Source organism: Rana temporaria, chromosome 8 (genome assembly GCF_905171775.1).
Source record: "Rana temporaria chromosome 8, aRanTem1.1, whole genome shotgun sequence".
NCBI lineage: Eukaryota > Metazoa > Chordata > Amphibia > Anura > Ranidae > Rana > Rana temporaria.
In genome coordinates this window covers 46,436,912-46,455,964 of record NC_053496.1, presented here as the reverse complement: position 1 = coordinate 46,455,964, position 19,053 = coordinate 46,436,912, and the positions used below count along the sequence as shown (strand labels likewise).

General features: G+C 45.3%; 2 protein-coding genes across 4 annotated transcripts in view; both read left to right on the top strand.

Moving 5' to 3' along the window:
• The window catches only part of LOC120946879 (trypsin-like), a 143,787-nt gene that overhangs the window by 39,288 nt on the left and 85,446 nt on the right, over window positions 1-19,053 (top strand). The window lies entirely within an intron of this gene.
• Window positions 1-19,053, top strand: part of LOC120946873 (trypsin-like) — a 50,582-nt gene that overhangs the window by 1,271 nt on the left and 30,258 nt on the right. The window contains exons 3-5 of one of the 3 annotated variants that reach the window (XM_040361680.1): window positions 96-349; window positions 1,801-1,937; window positions 2,822-3,100. The exons of the other annotated variants lie outside the window; for them this stretch is intronic. Of the exons in view, the coding sequence (XP_040217614.1) occupies window positions 96-349; window positions 1,801-1,937; window positions 2,822-2,971 (541 nt within the window). The 3' untranslated portion in view covers window positions 2,972-3,100. Of the gene's footprint in view, window positions 1-95; window positions 350-1,800; window positions 1,938-2,821; window positions 3,101-19,053 lie in introns of those variants that run through there. 3 annotated transcript variants of the gene reach the window in all.

Sequence of the window (19,053 nt, the reverse complement as noted above, 5' to 3'; positions counted from 1 at the left end):
TGCTCAGTTTGAAAGAAATTAACTGGTTTCTATCCAGAATTCCTTTGCTTTAGATGCAAATATATACTGATGTCATTGAATTTGTCTCTATACAGGAGCATGCAGGTCAGACTCGGAGAGCACAACATCGCTGTCAATGAGGGCACCGAGCAGTTCATTAACTCTGCCAAGGTCATCAGAAATGCTGCATACAACTCCAGAACCCTGGACAACGACATCATGTTGGTCAAGCTGGCCTCTCCCGCCACCCTCAACTCCTACGTCAAGAGCGTGCCTCTGCCCGGTGGTTGCGCTGCTGCCGGCACCAACTGTGTGATCTCCGGATGGGGCAATACCCTTAGCAGTGGAAGTAAGTCAACATCACTGTAACATCATATGTTACTGATAATAAATGAGGCTAAGCTTCTCAGGTAAATTTGCAAAAATTTAAAATGTAGGCAAAAATAAAACACCTAATAAAAACGAATTGAAAAAAAAATGTAGGCAAAATGATTCCTTTGAGGAACAAATACCATAAATCTTAATTCTGGGCAGTTAAGAATATATTCAGCATGTCTCCATCCCTTCAGCAATTGCTTGTTTTTTTCAAGTGTTTGGAATAACACAAAATAATGTTTAACCTAATCCAGAGTCCTGAAATCGTGTTCCATGAGGTTATGGGTGTGGTGACCAGTTGTCCAAAGCCTCTCTTCTTGCCAGTTCTCTGACCAGCCTTGTTGTCACTGCCCCTCTTACTGGAGTCATCATGTACAGTGCAGGACCAACCTAATAACTATGTCATTAGGGAGGCTGCTGGAAGGAGGGCCCAATCCCATTTTGGCACCAGAGGGACCAAACGGAGGCTGTCCCGGGGGAGAATAGAAATCACTCTGGGTTATCCTTCATGAGCTGGGAGGGGGCAATTTGAGTTAAGCAGGCCATAGATGAAGCAACACTGGCAGTTTTGATGGGGGGAATCCCCCCTCCCCTTGGAACTATTGTGTTTTTACGGGGGAATGGGGGATGTCCCTGCCAAAAGAACACAGTGATTATTGCTAGAGGCTACAGACACTGGCAATAGTTGTATGCTAACAATTGGACATGCTAGTTGTACCCAAGTTAATCGATGGATCCACTTGGGTACAATCTGCCAACTCATAGATGGATTAAACTATTTGAACCATCTATGGCCGGCTTTAGACTTTACTAAAGAAAAACAAAACATAAATAAAGTAGAAAAAAATAAGAAATATATTCTGAAATGTCTTTGAAACTCAGAACAAATGTCCCCATTGTAGGACTTCTCTTTTTCCCCTTCTGTCAACCGCTTTTAATCCTGGTGACAATGGTCATCATGACAAATAAAGAGGGAGCTTGTCTTCAGTGAGAACACAGGCAGCAATAAAACCTGAAGAAGGGTTTATCAGCCCACCCACACCACTCTATCCCAAAATTATTGACTGCTTATTTTTAATTGAAAATAAACACAGATCTCAATAACTAGAAGAGGGGAGGGGTGATGGGTCAGCTGTGTATGTGTAATCTCATCTTCTAATTTTTAGAACTATTCAAAACATAGGCTGTATAAGTTATTCACAACATAGTTGAAAGTTACCTTGGTAAAGAGCTGCAGAATGTCCAAAAAAGCACCACATGCTGGCTGCAAGTGGTAAATATAATAATAAATAATTATGATTATTTCAGATTTTACTGACTAACAATGCATAAAGCAAGCTTTTGTCTTTTTTTAACATGGTTTGTTCTTTCTCCTTCTGTCTTCAGTCAATATTTTATTCACTACATTTTGTTTTTAAATTGCAGCCAGCATGCCTAACCTCCTGCAGTGTGTGAACGCCCCCATCCTGACTTCCGCCCAGTGCAGCAACGCCTACCCCGGAGAGATTACCGGCAACATGATCTGCGTTGGCTACCTGGAGGGAGGCAAGGATTCCTGCCAGGTAATTGCCACAACTTATTTCAATTTTGTATATAAAGTTGTACTGTTCAAATAAATGTGTTCTCTCAAGCTACTAGTAGTTTTTATAGGCTGGGAATTATTATTATTTTTTTTCTTATGTAAAGTTCAATGTATAATTTATAGTCCAAATGTTCAGGAGAAGTTTTGAAATAAGAATAAAGATATTTCTAAATGTATAGTAAAACATATCTTCTGTAGTAATATTTTATTTTAGTTGGAGAAGCAACTAATAAAGTTAAGGCAATATGGACAAAAATATCATCTTAAAGTTTAACTGAACCCAAGAAATAAGATGCAATGATTTACTAAAACTGGAGAGGGAAAATCTGGGGAAGCTCTGCAAAAAACAAACAACAACAAAAAAATCAGCTTCAAGCTGAAGTTAGAAGCTGATTGGCTACCATGCAGAGAACCAGATTTTGCACTATCCAGTTTTAGTAAATCAACCCCAAAATCTTTTCAGTTTACCAGTCCTAAGATATGGTGGCTGCATTATTTTTCTAATTTTCAGGTTAAGAATGTTTTTTTTAGCAAATATAGGATTTAACTGTTGATCCTGCCAGACATCAAGTGTCATTGTCACTTCCTATGAAATAAACTGGAAGCAAACACAGTCTTATCTTGCTTGCTTAAGCTACTAATCCCATCGCCCCACTTATAATAACAAAGGTAGACATGCTCCTTCCAGTAGAGGTAATGAGTTTTGCCACCCAGGGACAGCAAGGATGTCATCTCTTGGATTGCCAGGTGGAAAAATAAAGATAAAGCCTGAAAAAATGAAAACTAGCACAGCCACCGCATCTAAATACTTATAATTTACCATCATTTACCCAAAGTTCTAAGAATTTTTTTTTCTATTTACAGGGTGACTCTGGTGGTCCCGTGGTGTGTAACGGACAGCTCCAGGGTATTGTCTCCTGGGGATATGGCTGTGCCCTGAGGAACTACCCCGGTGTCTACACCAAGGTCTGCAACTACAACTCCTGGATCGCCAGCACTCAGGCTGCCAACTGAACTTTCAACTGAAATACTTATTCAGATCATTCTATTCTCTGCTTCTAGAATACATCAAATGATGTGCTAGACTGAGTCTTTACACCTACATTCTGTAATGACTGAATAAACATATTTCATTATATAAAATAGTTTTGTTCATTTTATATATTACTACAACTCAGGGCTGTCTTAATGAGATGACACAACTGGGCACTGCCCAGGGGCCCCAGCTGCATGGGGGCCCCTGCACTTTCCCCAAAGCAGCTGGACCTTGAGCCCACGCTGCCCCAAAATTGGGGGCCCCATGATGGCACTGAGAGTGATGGATACACAGGAGAGGCAGGGAGGCAGGCTGGCAGCGGTGCGTCATACTGTGCATAACGATACCTATTATTTCACAGCCAGCAGGGAGGGGCAGGGCCAGCGCGTGAGTGATGCACTGACCCCGCCCCATGCAGCTTGAATGCTCGGGATTTAAAGGCTATGGGGTAGGAACTGGAGTGGGAGCTGCTGAGTCGGCAGCAATGAGAGCCCACCTGCATAAGTAGCATTGTGTAGCATTGTGGATGGTGTCATGATGAGCCCAGCTGTCCACCACTATTTGCACCGAAGGGCTTGGAATGCCCAGAGGGATTTTCCCTCCACCGCTCCTCCTTCTGCCTGTTTGATTGGTAATAGCCAAACGTTTACATGCACTGTATTCCTACTGAGGGGAATATCTAGAGTGTAGAGGGGTCAGAGTGCTGGGGGGATATCTAGTGTGTAGAGGGGTCAGAGTGTTGGGGGGGTATCTAGGGTGTAGAGGGGTCAGAGTGCTGGGGGGTTATCTATGGTGTAGAGGGTTCAGATTGCTGGGGGGATATCTGGGGTCTAGAGGGGTCAGAGTGCTGGGGAGATATCTGGGGTGTAGAGGGATCAGAGTGCTGGGGGAGGATATCTGGGGTGAGGAGGGGTCAGAGTGCTGGGGAGATATCTGGGGTGTAGAGGGGCCAGAGTGCTGGGGAGATATCTAGGGTCTAGAGGGGTCAGAATGCTGGGGGGATATCTGGGGAATAGAGGGACCATAGTGCTGGGGAGGCATCAATCTAGCAGATATATTATATGCACAGGACAGCTTTGTTACTTTATGTATGAAGTATTTTCCCACTGGTTCTTGCTGTTCTTTGCTGTACAGAATGATTGTCCAAAAGGGGAAGCTCCGCTTGTCTGCCTCCTACTGTACATATTTGATATCTGTTTACCTTCACTGTCTCCATTGTAGGGGCCCCAGAGCATTACTTTGCCCAGGGGCCCATGATGCTATTAAGACGGCCCTGCTACAACTATTGGTTCTCCATTTGCCCCTCGTCTTGGCTACAGAGTTTGGGCTACAACAAAAAAAAAACATATGTAATGCAGTCTGTTACTAGCACAAAAGGCGGATCCTTTTTTCTAAGACCCCCTATACATCAGATTGATTTTCAGTAATAAACATTGAAATTAAATGTCATGCATGTTGGCGGTGGGAGTAGAGTTATTTGGTGAAGGGCAGATAGTAGTAGCTTTAAAGGGGAAAACATAGGGGGACAAAGGTGGGGAAAAAATATCAAATATAAAAAAAATCTAAAATTGCTACAGAAGAGCTCGGAGGCAAGTAGGAAGAAGCACCGCATAAGGAGCTGATAAGTTGTGCAGAAGTGCATAGATGCTGATGGTAGGGGAGAGTAGATAGAGAGTTTTTTTTTTTACACCTTTTGTTTTAATGCACCTCAAATGTATTTAGTTAATTTAATCTAATCGTTTTGTTGGGTGTTTAATGCAGTTGACTTGGTGACCAGTTTCAACGTAATCCTCTAAACTGATAACATTGTAAATGTAAAGGGGATTTTAGGTACTGGGCTATAAAGGGCTTTGCAGTTCTATATTTTGGACATTCCAGGTCACAGTAAGTTATTTAGAGGGGCTGTCATGGTACAATAAGGGAATGCAGTAATTGCACCAATGCTTGTTATAGAAAATTGTAAACCCTTAGCTTACAATCATGTTCTCTAAGTAGAAATTAGGAGAAGAAACTAGGGGCCTTGGTTTGAATACTAACCAGGACATACCTCCATTTTATGTTCTCCCTGTGTTTGCATCAGTTACCTACCATGCAACGTAGGTAGATTAATTGGATACTGTCTACATTTGCTCTGGTATATGTATTAATGTAAGATAGGGACCTTAGTTTGAAATACATTAAGAATGGAGCTTTAAAGTGATAACTATATCAGTATAAAAATATGAACGTATTAGGTTTATTGGCATAGACAGTGAGAACACATAGCATTGGATACATACATGGATGACAATAATTATATTATAAATATATATATATATACACTTAACAGTGAACCATAGGTTAAGATGTGGTATAGCATGCCATTATGAAACCTATACCATGGTGAGAGTAGATTGTATATTAGAATCAAAGCTTGTACAGGGGGTAGTTAAAACCCTGCATAAAGTCAGAACTGCATCCTATAAATCTCAATGCGTTTCATGGATTGTTCCTCTCATCGGGTATGTCTTGCATATAAGAAATGATTGTCATCCATGTATGTATCCAATGCAATGTTTTCTCATTGTCTGTGCCAGTAAATCTGATATGTTCATATTTTGATATTGAGATAGTCATTAAAAATCCAAACCTCTTTAAATGTACTGTTTATACTCGAGTATAAGCCGACCCGAATACAAGCTGAGGCACCTAATTTTATCATAAAAAAATGGGAAAACTTATTGACTTGAGTATAAGCCTAGGGTGAGAAATGCAGCAGCTACTGGTAAAGAATGCCCATCTGCAGCCTCGTGTACCTTTGATTACGGTCTCCCGCTGTGTCATACAGTGTTAACTGTAACAAAGCACCACCTCCTCCTCGTCCGAGATAGACTGAACACTGATTCAGTTTCCCAGCATTGTATCAGGGTTCGCTGTTACGTCTATCAGGCCTCGTACAGACGACCGGACCTGTCCGATGAAAATGGTCCGCGAACCGTTTTCATCGGACATGTCCGCTGGGATCATTTGGTCTGATGGCTGTACACACCATCAGACCAAATTCCCCGCAGACAGAATACGCGGTGACGTGGCCGCTACGATGACGCGGCGACGTGCGCGGCCCTGGAAGGTCAATGCTTCCACGCATGCATCGAATCACTTCGACGCATGCGGGGGATTTCGGCCCAGCGGACATGTCCGATGAGTCGTACAGACCAGCGGACATGTCCGACGGACAGGCTTCCAGCGGACATGTTTCTTAGCATACCTGAGGAACCATGGACATGTCTATGTCGTGGGGTAGATATTCCGACAAAAGAATATAGAAACTCAATGATTGTACATATGATGAACGCTGCAAAAAGCTTGATACCAAGGAAATGGAAGGAAGTAGAGAGCCCAAAAATTTGAGAATGGATTGACAAAATAGAAGAGATATATAACATAGAATATCTAAGACATAGCCATGAGGATACTAGAGAGGGATTCATTAAGAGATGGGAAAATAGGAAAAAGTTTAAATTAACAAAGAAGATTAAGATTATTTAGAGAAGAGGAGAAAGAAGGGTCTAAGAATGGGGTGGAAGGGTGGGGGGAGGAAGGAGAGTAAGGGTAGATAAAGGCATGGAAATAAAATGTGTTAATGTATACCCCTATTGGGAGGGATTTTTTTTACTTCTTTGTGTATGATGAATTTTAATAAAATAAAGAATAAAAAAATAAAAATAAAAGTACCATTCCAGTCTTTGCAGATGACACCAAGTTATGCAGTGGAATAACAACCTTACAGGATGTCTCCAAATTACAAGCCAACCTAAATGCACTGGGCAACTATGTGGCAAATGAGATTTGATGTTGATAAATGTAAAGTTATGCACTTGGGGGCAAAGAAATTTGCATGCATCATACATACTAGGAGGAGTGCAACTGGGGGAATCAATGGTGGAGAAGAATCTGGGTGTTCTGGTAGTTCATAAACCTAATAACAGTGTGCAATGCCAAGCCATGGTTTCCAAAGCAAGCAAAATTATTTCTTGTATTAAGAGAGGTATAGTCTCCAGAGAGAGAGATTGTCAGAACCTGTACTCACCGAGACCGAGATGCTGAGGGCGGCTCACCTTTGCGACCCTGTGCAGACCACTCCCTGGAGTTGGGACAGAGGAGGGACGGCACAAGGAGGCACCGGCACCGGGAGCTGGCAGGAAGACTTGGTGCAGCTGACAGAAGCAGGGCAGGTGCAGAAGACTGGAGACAAGCGTTGGTCAGGCAGGAACTGGTAGGTGAGTCTGGTAGGGTCCACAGGAGATGAGGGCAAATCCGAGTCACAAGCCGAGGGTCAAGGGCAGGAGAGTTTAGAGGGAGTCCATGAGAGCAAGCCAAGGTCAAGGGGCAGGAGACAACAGCAATCCAGGTAACGTTAGCCAAAGGGTCAGAGGTTCCAGGTGAGAGGAGAGTCGTCAGGAATTCCAGGTCAAAACAGGCAGGTACGGCAACAGGTAAACACATAGGAGCTGAAGACAAACCAGCAACCTGTTCAGGGAAGGCTGCTGGTTTAAATAGGAATGTCCGGCCTCTGATTGGCCCCAGGGTTGCCGCATACGTGCACGTGCGCGCTTCCACGCACACGGCGCGCTGCCGTACCGCGCATGCGTGCGCGCAAACCACGCACAGGCATGCGCCGAAATGTCATTCTACTGGGCATGTGCGGGAATCTGTCAGAGATGGAGCTAGTACCCTGACAGTGCCCCCCCCCAAGGGGCGGACTCCGGACACCCAAACTGGTCATTAACTCCGGGTGTTCCAGGTGAAAGGCCCGAATCAGGCGAGGGGCATGGAGATTCCGGGAAGGCTCCCAAGAGTTATCTTCAGGGGGATATCCCTTCCACTTTATAAGGTATTGCAACTGCCTTCCTCTTTTCCTGCAGCTCAAGATAGCCTCCACCTCAAATTCTTTTTCACCCTCAATCTCCACTGGTGGAGGTGGCAGTTCTCCTCTACCGTTGAAGGGGTCAGACACAACGGGCTTAAGCAGAGAGGCGTGAAACACAGGGTGGATCTTGTAGGACCTGGGTAAAGCCAACTCAAAAGCTACTGGGTTGATTTCTCGCCTGATCTCAAATGGCCCGATGAACCTTGGACCCAGCTTCCGAGAGGGAATAGGTAACTTGAGGTTGATGGCGGATAGCCAGACCTTCTCACCCACTTTGAAGACAGGGCAATCCTTCCTCCCCTTGTCATGGAACCTCTTATAGTCCTGCTGAGCTTGCTGCATGCTTTCCTGTAACTTCTGAAAGTTTTGCTGGATGCAGGTCACACGTTCCTGGACCGCTGGCACAGATGTTTCCGGGATGGAGTCCGGCAAAAAGGAAGGGTGGAAACCGAAGTTAGCCCAGAACGGGGTTTGGTTTGTGGAAGAATGTATGGAATTATTGTAAGCGAACTCGGCTGTAGATAACAAGGAGGACCAATCATCTTGGGAGACTGAGCAAAAGCATCGTAGATACTGTTCTAGCGTTTGATTAGTGCGCTCTGTCTGGCCATTACTTTGAGGGTGATAGGCCGAGGACAGACAGATCTTCACTTCCAAAGCTCTGCAAAGTTCCTTCCAAAATTTGGATGTGAATTGAGTACCTCTGTCAGATACTATGCTTTTGGGCACTCCATGGAGCTTGATAATCTCTTTAAAAAAGATTTTGGCTGTGTCTGCCGCGGAGGGCGTACCCACCATGGGCAAAAAATGCGCCATCTTGGACAGACGGTCCACCACGACTAGGATAGTGGTAAACCCGGCTGAAGGAGGCAAATCGACAATAAAGTCCATGGAGATGTCAATCCAGGGCCGTTCTGGGATAGGAAGGGGTTTCAGCAGCCCCCAGGTCTTCGTGTTTGGCCCCTTACTCCGCTGGCAGCGAATGCAGGAAGAGACATAATCCTTGCAGTCGGACCTCCATTTAGGCCACCAGAAGGAGCGAGAGATCAGTTCGGAAGTTTTACGGGTACCAAAATGGCCAGCCAATTTACGATCATGGAAGGTGCTGAGGATTAACTGTCTTGCCTCTGTTGGAACAAAAATCTTCCCACGAGACCACAGCAGGTCGTCCTTTTTCTCCAAGGAGGAAACCTCATGATCAGGGCACCGTTGGCATGCAGTCTTTAGAGCAGTCAACAAATCTGTTTGAGGGAGAAGCAAAAAATTTTGAGGTGACAGGATCGTGCTGGGCTCGGAAGTATCGGGCGTCTCTGGAAACATCCTGGAGAGGGCATCAGCTTTTCCATTTTTTGCGCCAGGACGATAGGTAATATGGAAATTGAAGCGAGCAAAAAAAAGAGCCCAACGGGCTTGTCTGGGCCTAAGGCGTTTTGCAGACCGTAAGTATTCCAGGTTCCTGTGGTCAGTGAAAATGATAATGGGATGCGCTGCCCCCTCCAGCAGGTACCTCCACTCCTCCAGTGCAAATTTTATGGCCAGTAGTTCTCTATCGCCTACGTCGTAATTGCGCTCAGGAGGACTTAGTTTCCGAGAGGCGTAGGCTACTGGGTGAAGAAGCGACTTCGGTCCCTGTCTCTGGGAAAGAATAGCGCCTGTAGCAGATTCCGAGGCGTCCACTTCTAGAACAAAAGGTAACGTAGAATCCGGATGACAAAGTACAGGTGCCGAGGTAAAGGCCGTTTTGAGTTTGATAAAGGCCTCCTGAGCCTCTTGTGGCCACTGGAAGCGGTGCCCCTGGCGGGTCAACTTGGTGATGGGAGAAACAATTGATGAAAAACCGATGATGAATCGTCTATAAAAATTGGCGAAGCCAATGAAGCGCTGAACGCCCTTTTTGTCTGTTGGAGGTGCCCACTCCTGAATAGCACTGATTTTCTGAGGATCCATGGCTACCCCATGCACAGAAATGATAAATCCTAAAAATTGCACTGATGTCTTTTCGAACTCGCATTTTTCTGATTTGAGATAAAGCCGGTGTTGTCTCAAGATGGTGAGAACCTGCCTGACATGTTGCCGATGTAATTCTTTTGTGGCTGAAAAGATGAGAATATCGTCCAAGTAGACTACGAGGAAGTCATCTAAAAATTGTCGAAAAATGTCATTGACTAGATGCTGGAAGGTGGCGGGCGCATTACAGAGCCCAAAGGGCATGACCAGATACTCGAAGTGCCCGAATCTGGACCTGAACGCAGTCTTCCACTCATCTCCTGCCCTTATTCGGACCAAATTGTAGGCGCCCTGGAGGTCCAATTTAGAAAAAACCTGAGCTGATCGGAACCTTTGAAAGAGCTCGGGGATTAGAGGCAGCGGGTACCGGTTCTTGATGGTAATTTTGTTTAACTCCCTATAATCAATGCAGGGTCTAAGCGATCCATCTTTTTTCTCGACAAAGAAGATCCCCGCCCCCGCTGGCGAGGAGGAGGGACGGATGAACTTCTTACTTAAATTTTCTTCAATATAGACCTTGAGGGTCTTCAACTCAGTCTCTGACAAGGGGAATATGCGCCCAAAGGGAATTTCAGATCCGGGCAAGAGGTTAATGGGGCAGTCATATGACAGATGTGGTGGGAGACAATCGGCTTGTTTTTTGTCAAAGACATCCTTGAAGTCTAGGTAGGCTGGAGGAACATGCTGTAGGTCTTCAGGTGGAGTAGCTAGCGTGGAGCAGGCGACTGGAGCGGGTGCGAGACAGTGCTGGGAACAGTAGGTGGAAGGGAAGCTGACTTCTTTCTTGAGCCAATCAATGCAGGGCAGATGAACTTGTAGCCAAGGGAGACCCAGAATGATAGGGAACATGGGGGACGGGATCAAGTCCAAACAGAGGAACTCCCGGTGCCCAGAATCTGAGATGGCACAAAGAGGAAGGGTTTCCTGGGTAATCAATCCAGAACGGGGAAGAGAGCCATCAGCCAGATGAACTTGCAGCTGAAAATCCTTGGTACGGCAGGGGATACGCAGCTTTTGGGCCAAGGATGAGTCCAAGAAGCAGCTGCAGGCCCCGGAATCAATTATCGCCGGCAGACGTGTTGCCCCTTCCGGGAGCTGTAGGGAAAGAAAGAGGATAACATAAGTCTGAGGCAAACTGGTAACAGGGAAATTGATAGCAGATGGAGGTTTCGACTTACAAGGCCTTACTGGGCAAGTGCGCAAAAAGTGTCCGGCGGCTCCGCAGTACAGACAGAGGTTAGATTGACGCCTCCGGAGTCTTTCTTCTGGAGTCAGAGGGGCCCGTACTATACCAAGCTGCATCGGCTCTGGGTCGGGTAATGAGGTGTTTGGTGGAGCTGGGTGAGGCGGAGGTACTGGAGCATATCTTGGTGGAACCCAGTTAGGCCGGTTGGACTGGAACCTCTCCGAACGACGTTCTCGAAGGCGCCTATCCAGCTGAGTGGCGGTTTGGATTAAATCCTCCAGAGAGGCAGGGGGTGCCGACCTTGCAAGCTCATCCTTTAGGTTCTCAGAGAGGCCCTGGCGGTATTGGTACCTGAGGGCCAACTCATTCCAGCCTGTGTCAGCAGACCACTTTCTAAATTCGGCGGTGTAGTCTTCCACCGGCCGTCTCCCTTGATTTAAACTGTGCAGAGTACCCTCTGCGGTGGCTGCACGTAGGGGGTCGTCGTATAATTTCCCCATGTGGGTGAAGAAGGTGTCCATAGAGTCAAGTATTGGACTGCGTTGTTCCATTAAGGAGTGTGCCCATGCTTGAGGCTCCTCAGAAAGGAGAGAGATTACGAATCCAACCTTAACAGCTTCGGTCGCAAAAGTTCTAGGTTGCAAGGCCAGGTAAAGGGAACAGGCATTCTTGAAAGCCCGATATTTCCGGCGGTCGCCTGAGAATCGCTCGGGCATGGAGACCCGGGGTTCGGGATTACTCCCCATCATGGCAGGGCTTGCAGGAGCTTGGGCAGCAGAAGGTCCGGGTGAAGAGGCTAGGGCCGCAGTGGATGGACCTGGGGAACCGGCCAGTTGTTGGAGGCGGCCATCAATCTGGAGGTAGCCTTCCTGAAGCTTCTGGACTGCCTCTGTTAAGGCGGAGACCTGTTGGCACAGCGTCTCAAAGGGTGAGCGCGCCCTGTCGGTCTCAGACATCTGGCTGGTTTGTACTGTCAGAACCTGTACTCACCGAGACCGAGATGCTGAGGGCGGCTCACCTTTGCGACCCTGTGCAGACCACTCCCTGGAGTTGGGACAGAGGAGGGACGGCACAAGGAGGCACCGGCACCGGGAGCTGGCAGGAAGACTTGGTGCAGCTGACAGAAGCAGGGCAGGTGCAGAAGACTGGAGACAAGCGTTGGTCAGGCAGGAACTGGTAGGTGAGTCTGGTAGGGTCCACAGGAGATGAGGGCAAATCCGAGTCACAAGCCGAGGGTCAAGGGCAGGAGAGTTTAGAGGGAGTCCATGAGAGCAAGCCAAGGTCAAGGGGCAGGAGACAACAGCAATCCAGGTAACGTTAGCCAAAGGGTCAGAGGTTCCAGGTGAGAGGAGAGTCGTCAGGAATTCCAGGTCAAAACAGGCAGGTACGGCAACAGGTAAACACATAGGAGCTGAAGACAAACCAGCAACCTGTTCAGGGAAGGCTGCTGGTTTAAATAGGAATGTCCGGCCTCTGATTGGCCCCAGGGTTGCCGCATACGTGCACGTGCGCGCTTCCACGCACACGGCGCGCTGCCGTACCGCGCATGCGTGCGCGCAAACCACGCACAGGCATGCGCCGAAATGTCATTCTACTGGGCATGTGCGGGAATCTGTCAGAGATGGAGCTAGTACCCTGACAGAGATAGAGAGATAGCATTTTTTCCCCTGAACAAATTATTAGTAAGACCTCATCAGTTCAGTTTTGGGCACCAATTCACAAAAAGGATATCGGAGAACTAGAGAAAGTGCAGAGAAGGACAACCAAACTGAAAAGAGGCATGGAGGAGCTCAGCTATAAGGAAAGATTAGAGGAACTGAATGTATTCTCTCTTGAGAAGAGGAGATTAATGGGGTATATGATCAACCTGTACTAATACATACGTGGTCCATATAATGAACTGGGTGTTGAGCTATTCACCTTAAGGTCATCACAGAGGACAAGGGAGCACTCGTCACGTCTGTAGAAAAAAGAGATTTGGGCCCAGATTCTGAAAGGACTTATGACGGCGCAGCGCCATGTACGCTGTCGTAAGTCCTAATCCGAGCCGTCGTATCTATGCGCCTGAGTCTTAGAATCAGTTACGCATAGATATCCATTAGATCCGACAGGCGCAAGTCTCTTACGCCGTCGGATCGTAACTGCATTTTTCCGCTGGCCGCTAGGGGCGTGTAAGCTGATTTACGCGTCAAAATATCTAAATCAGCTAGATACGTGAATTCACAAACGTACGCCCGGCCGACGCAGTAAAGTTACGACGTTTACGAAGTTACGACGTTTACGTTAGGCTTTTCCCGGCGTATATTTGCCCCTGCTATATGAGGCATAAGTGCGGCGTAACAATGTTAAGTATGGCCGTCGTTCCCGCGTTGAAATTTGAAAAAGTTACATCGTTTGCGTGAATGGGGCTGGACGTCATTCACGTCGAAACCAATGACGTCCTTGCGGCGTACTTTGAAGCAATGCACACTGGGAAATTCCACGGACGGCGCATGCTCCGTTCGGGAAAACCGTCAATCACGTCGGGTCACAGTAGATTTACATAAAACACGCCCCCCTGATCCAAATTTGAATTAGGCGGGCTTACGCCGGCCGATTTACGCTGCGCCATCGCAACTTACGGAGCAAGTACTTTGAGAATACAGCACTTGCCCATCTAAGTTGCGGCGGCGTAACGTAAATCGGATATGTTACGCCGCCGCAGAGATACGCCGCTGGACGAGAATCTGGCCCTAGATCTCCAAATACAGAAAAGCTTCTAACACAGTAAGAGCTGTGAAATGTGGAATATACTCCCTCAAGAGCTATTTCTGGCCAGCTCAGTAGATTCTTTTAAAAAAGGACTGGATTCTTGCCTAGATACACATAATAGAACTGGATACTAATATTGTATAGGTAAAGTTGATCCAGGGAATATTGGATTGCCTGTTGTGGGATCAGGAAGGATTTCTTCCCCCCACTGGAGTAAAGTGGATCACGCTTAATGATGTTTTTTTTTGCCTTCCTCTGGATCACTGTGGGTATAGAAAAGTGTATATATGGAGTTTTTATTGGTGTGTGTGTGTTTTTTTTTCTGTGCTTCTGTGTAAAGGGAGACTATGGACACTTATATAAAGGGGGGCTGTGCTGTAAAGGGAGATTGTGGTGTGAAAGGGGGCTGAGGAATGACTCTGTTAACTACACATTGTCAGTAACCCCCCCCCTGGAAAAAATGGCTGCCGCCAAGCCAGTACCTGGTACTAAAAAGGTTGGGGGCCTCTACTATAGCAGATGATCAGAGATTGTGGATACACTACAGTGGATAGTCAGAGACTGTGGGAATGCTACAGATGTTGGCTTGAGACTGAAGACATGCTACAGTAGAAGGCCCAATGCCATGGACAATGTACAGAAGTTGGTCTGAGACCATGCATATGCTACAGCAGATAGTTTAGAGTATTCAGACATACTACAGGAGATGGCGAGAGAAGGTGGACATGCTACAGTGTGTACAGTGTATACAAAATGGTAGGAGACAATGGATATGCTACAGTAGATGGTCAGAGACTGCAGACGTACTATGATAGGTGGTCTTAAACTGTGAACATGATATAGTTAATGGTCTGAGATTGAGAACATGCTACAGTAGATCATCTGAGACTGTGGACTTGGGGCCAGATCCACAGGGATATACGCAGGCGTATCTGCTGATACGCCGTCGTATCCCTGTTTCTATCTATGCGGCTGATTCATAGAATCAGTTACGCATAGATATCCCTAAGATCCGACAGGTGTAATTGTTTTACACTGTCGGATCTTAGGATGCAGTACCGCGGCCGCCGCTGGGGGGAGTTCGTGTCGTAAACCAGCGTCGGGTATGCAAATTAGGAGTTACGGCGATCCACGACGGTTTTTCGCGTTCGCTACGTCGCCGCTAGTATAGTTTCCCGTCGCAAATTTACACTTTTTTTTTCCTGCCCTAACTTTAGTCAACAAGTGTATTGCTGTCTAAAGTATGGTCGTCGTTCCCGCGTCGAAATTTAAAAATCAACGTCGTTTGCGTAAGCCGTCCGGGAATACGGAATTACGCTACGCGCGTCGCAGTTCGAAAAAATGACGTCAAGGCGCGCAAAGTACGGCGGGAGTTCGGAAACGGAGCATGCGCAGTACGTCCGGCATGGGAGCGCGCCTAATTTAAATGGGACTCGCCCCATTTTAATTGGTCCGCCCTGCGCCGGCCGGATTAAGGATACACCGCCGCAAATTTCCAGGTAAGTGCTTTGTGGATCGGGCACTAACTTGGAAAAATTGCGGCGGTGTAACTTAAATCCGAAAAGTTAAGTTGCGCCCGGGATTCGTGGATCTGGCCCTTGGTACAGTAGATGGTCTGAGACTGTGGACATACTACAGTAGATTATTCAAACTTTAGACATGCTATAGTAGATAAACAGAGAATGTGAACTACTGTAGACATGTGCACAGCAAAATTTTTCGTTTTGTTTCTATTCGTTTATCGTGATTCGTAACGAGTCGTAATTTCGTAAGACGTTAGTTATCGTATTCGTACTCTTTAGTATTTTCGTAACACTCTTTTTTCCGTTTCCGTTTTTTTCTGTTAGTTTTTTTTTCGTTGAATCGAGATTAGTATTTTCGTTATATTTTGTATTCTGCCGCGTTCGTATTTTTAAAATGAATTTGATTCGTTCCTTCGTTTTTACGTTGGTTTAATTTTCCTTGTTTTGCTATTCGTATTTACATTATATTTTCCATCATGCCGCGTTCGTATTTTCGTAAGGAATATATTTCCGTTGCTTTATGATCATTCGTATTTTCGTGTCTAATTTTCTTTGATTGTAAAACGTACTTTTGTAGATTTTATTGCATTCGTAATTCTGTTAGAATACATTTTACGTTTATTCGACACACTACTCGTCGTAATTTTGTAATTCGTACTTTACTGTGATTGACTTGACTGTCTTAGTTAGCACACACACCCTGTCTAGAATGAAGTCTGACGTAGAAGAAAACTAAATTATGTCAGATATTACAAATACAAATCTAGAAATTAGATGCACTGCAGTCTAACACAGAAAAAGACACAAGGAGCCAGGAGGTAATGAGAAAGAAGCTCATTGGGGGAAGGAATAAACCACTTCAGAGGAAAGGGACAGCGCTCAGTGGCTATTGGTCAATGTCCAGAAATATTTCAATACTAACGAAAGCTAATTTACATTATTTCGTATTTTCGTTGTTTTCATTTCCGTTTTCCGAAGATTCGTAATTTATTTTTCGTTAGTTTTGATTTTCGTTTTTTATTCTTTGTTTGGCATTTCGGTTGTTTTCTTTTCGGTCTTCGAATATTAGTAAGTTTGCATTTTCGTTCATTTTGTTTTTCGTAATTTTTTTTTTTTTTTTTGGGTTCGGTATTTTCGTTGTTTCTATGTTTTCGTTTCTTTCTCCTTTCGTATCTTCGTTGTTTTCCATATTCGTTATTTTGAAAATATCATTATTAATTGCACTAAACCGTTCGTTCATTCGTATGTTAACGAATCAACTAAAATAACGAAAATTGACAGAAAACGTATTCGTAACTAAAAAAATTGCACATGCCTAATGTGAACATGCTACAGTGGATAGTCAGAGACTGTGAGCATGTTGCAGGAGATGGTTGAAGACCTTGAACATTTTACAAAAGATGGTCAGAAAATGCAGCCATGTTTCAGGAGATGGCTGGAGACTGTGAACATGTTACATGGGATGGCCCGCCACCGTGGACAATGTACAGTAAGTGGGTGGCCAGTAGGGATGAGCCCGATGTTCGAGTCGAACATAAGTTCGACTCGAATATCGGGTGTTCGCCTGTTCGCCAATAGCGAACAATTTGCGTGGTTCGTGGCAAATTTGAAAGCCGCGGACCACCGTTTAAAAGTCTATGGGAGATTAACATGAGAAATAAAATCAAAAGTGCTAATTTTAAAGGTTTATTTGCATGGTATTGTCATAAAAAGTGTTTGGGGATCTGGGTCCTGCCCCAGGGGACATGTATTAATGCAAAAAAAAGTTTTAAAAACTGCATTTTTTTCGGGTGCAGTGATTTTAATAATGCTTAAAGTGAAACAATAAAAGTGAAATATTCCTTTAAATTTCATACCTGGGGGGTGTTTATATGCCTGCAAAGTGGTGCATTTTTCCAGTGTTTAGAACAGTACACAAAGCAAAGCACCCATCCCACCATGTTGAGGGCATGTGGCCTGGTACTGTTCAGGAGGGGAGCGCTCTTTCGTCCCCCCCCTATTTTCCTGCGGCCTGCCAGGTTGCGTGCTTGGATAAGGGTCTGGTATTTTTTTTTGGGGGGGGGGGACCCTACGCCATTTTTTAAATTTAGGCACAGGGTTTCCCTTAAAATCCATACCAGACCTGAAGGGTCTGGTATGGATTTTGAGGGGTGCTTCTATGCCATTTTTTTTTATTTGGCAATGGGTTCCCCTTAATATTCATACCAGACCTGAAGCGCCTGGTATGGAATTTGGGGGGACCCCCACGCAATTTTTTTTTACATTTTGGTTTGGGGTTCCCCTTAATATTCATACCAGACCCAAAGGGCCTGGTAATGGACTGGCGGGGAACCCATGCCAGTTTTTTTAAATTACTTTTATTTGTATTGCCGAGACCCGACAATTCATTACAGCCACAATCAGTTTTAAATTACTTTTTTTTCTTTGGAAATGTCATTTTGCTGCGGGACTGTTCTATACACTTTTATTGTTTTACTTTAAGCATTATTAAAATCACTGCTCCCGAAAAAACTGACGTTTTTAAAACTTTTTTTGCATTGATACATGTCCTCTGGGGCAGGACCCGGGTCCCCAAACACTTTTTATGACAATACCATGCATATAAGCCTATTCGTGTTCCATAGACTTTAACGGTGTTCGCGTGTTCAAAAAATGTTTTGCCTGTTCGCAAGTTCTGGTGCAAACTGAACTGGGGGGGGGGGGGGGGTTGGGCGGATCCTTAGTGGCCAGAGACTGCAGACATGCTATACCAGGTGTTCTTAACGTGGTTGTAAATGATCACCTTGTAAAACAACCCATTCAGTTTAAAATAGAAAATAAAGGCAAAACATGTGTGTATAGATATGGAAAACTTTATAAATACCTTTGTTTTCCATTTTTCTTAAGTGATCACATTTCCTCTGTTCTCAGTTGCATAGAAGCTAGGCAAGGAGAAACAGCAGTACACTAATCTTTCCAGTAAAAGACAGTACGGGGGGAGCAGCAGTCATGACAAGTCTAATCATTGGAGGAGAGCAGGCTGAGTATCCAGCATAGCTAGAGAACTCAGCACAGAATGTTCTCCTACTTAGTGTGGTCAGCTTTTAATAGGAAAACAACAGAGGGACAGGTAGGAAAACCAAGGATTTTACGCAAAGGAAACAATACAAAGAGAACATAACATTTAGGCCTCGTACACACGACCGGGGAACTTGTCGTAAATGAAACATCGTTTTCCTCGACGAGTTCCTTGTTAGGCTTGTCGAGAATCTTGACAAGCTTTCTTTGTGTACACACTGTCAAGACAAAATCTCGTCGTTCTCAAACGCGGTGACGTGCAAAACACGTACAACGGCACTATAAAGGGGAAGTTTGATTCCACTGGCGCCACCCTTGGGGCTGCTTTTGCTAATCTCATGTTACTGCGTGTTAAGTAAAAGTTTGGTGAGAGACGATTCACGCTTTTCAGTCTGTTACAGCGTGACAAATGTGCTATCTCCATTACAAACCCTACTTTTACCGAAGGCACGCTCCCATCTCATACTTTATTCTGAGCATGCGCGGGTTTCTAAGCATAGACACGAACGTGTTTCTTGTCGTAAACCAGCCCGACGAGAAACACGATGAGGAAATTGAGACTCCTGACGTGAAAAAAGAGAACTTGTTCTCTTTTTTTCTCATCAAGTTTCACGTCAGTTTTCTCGC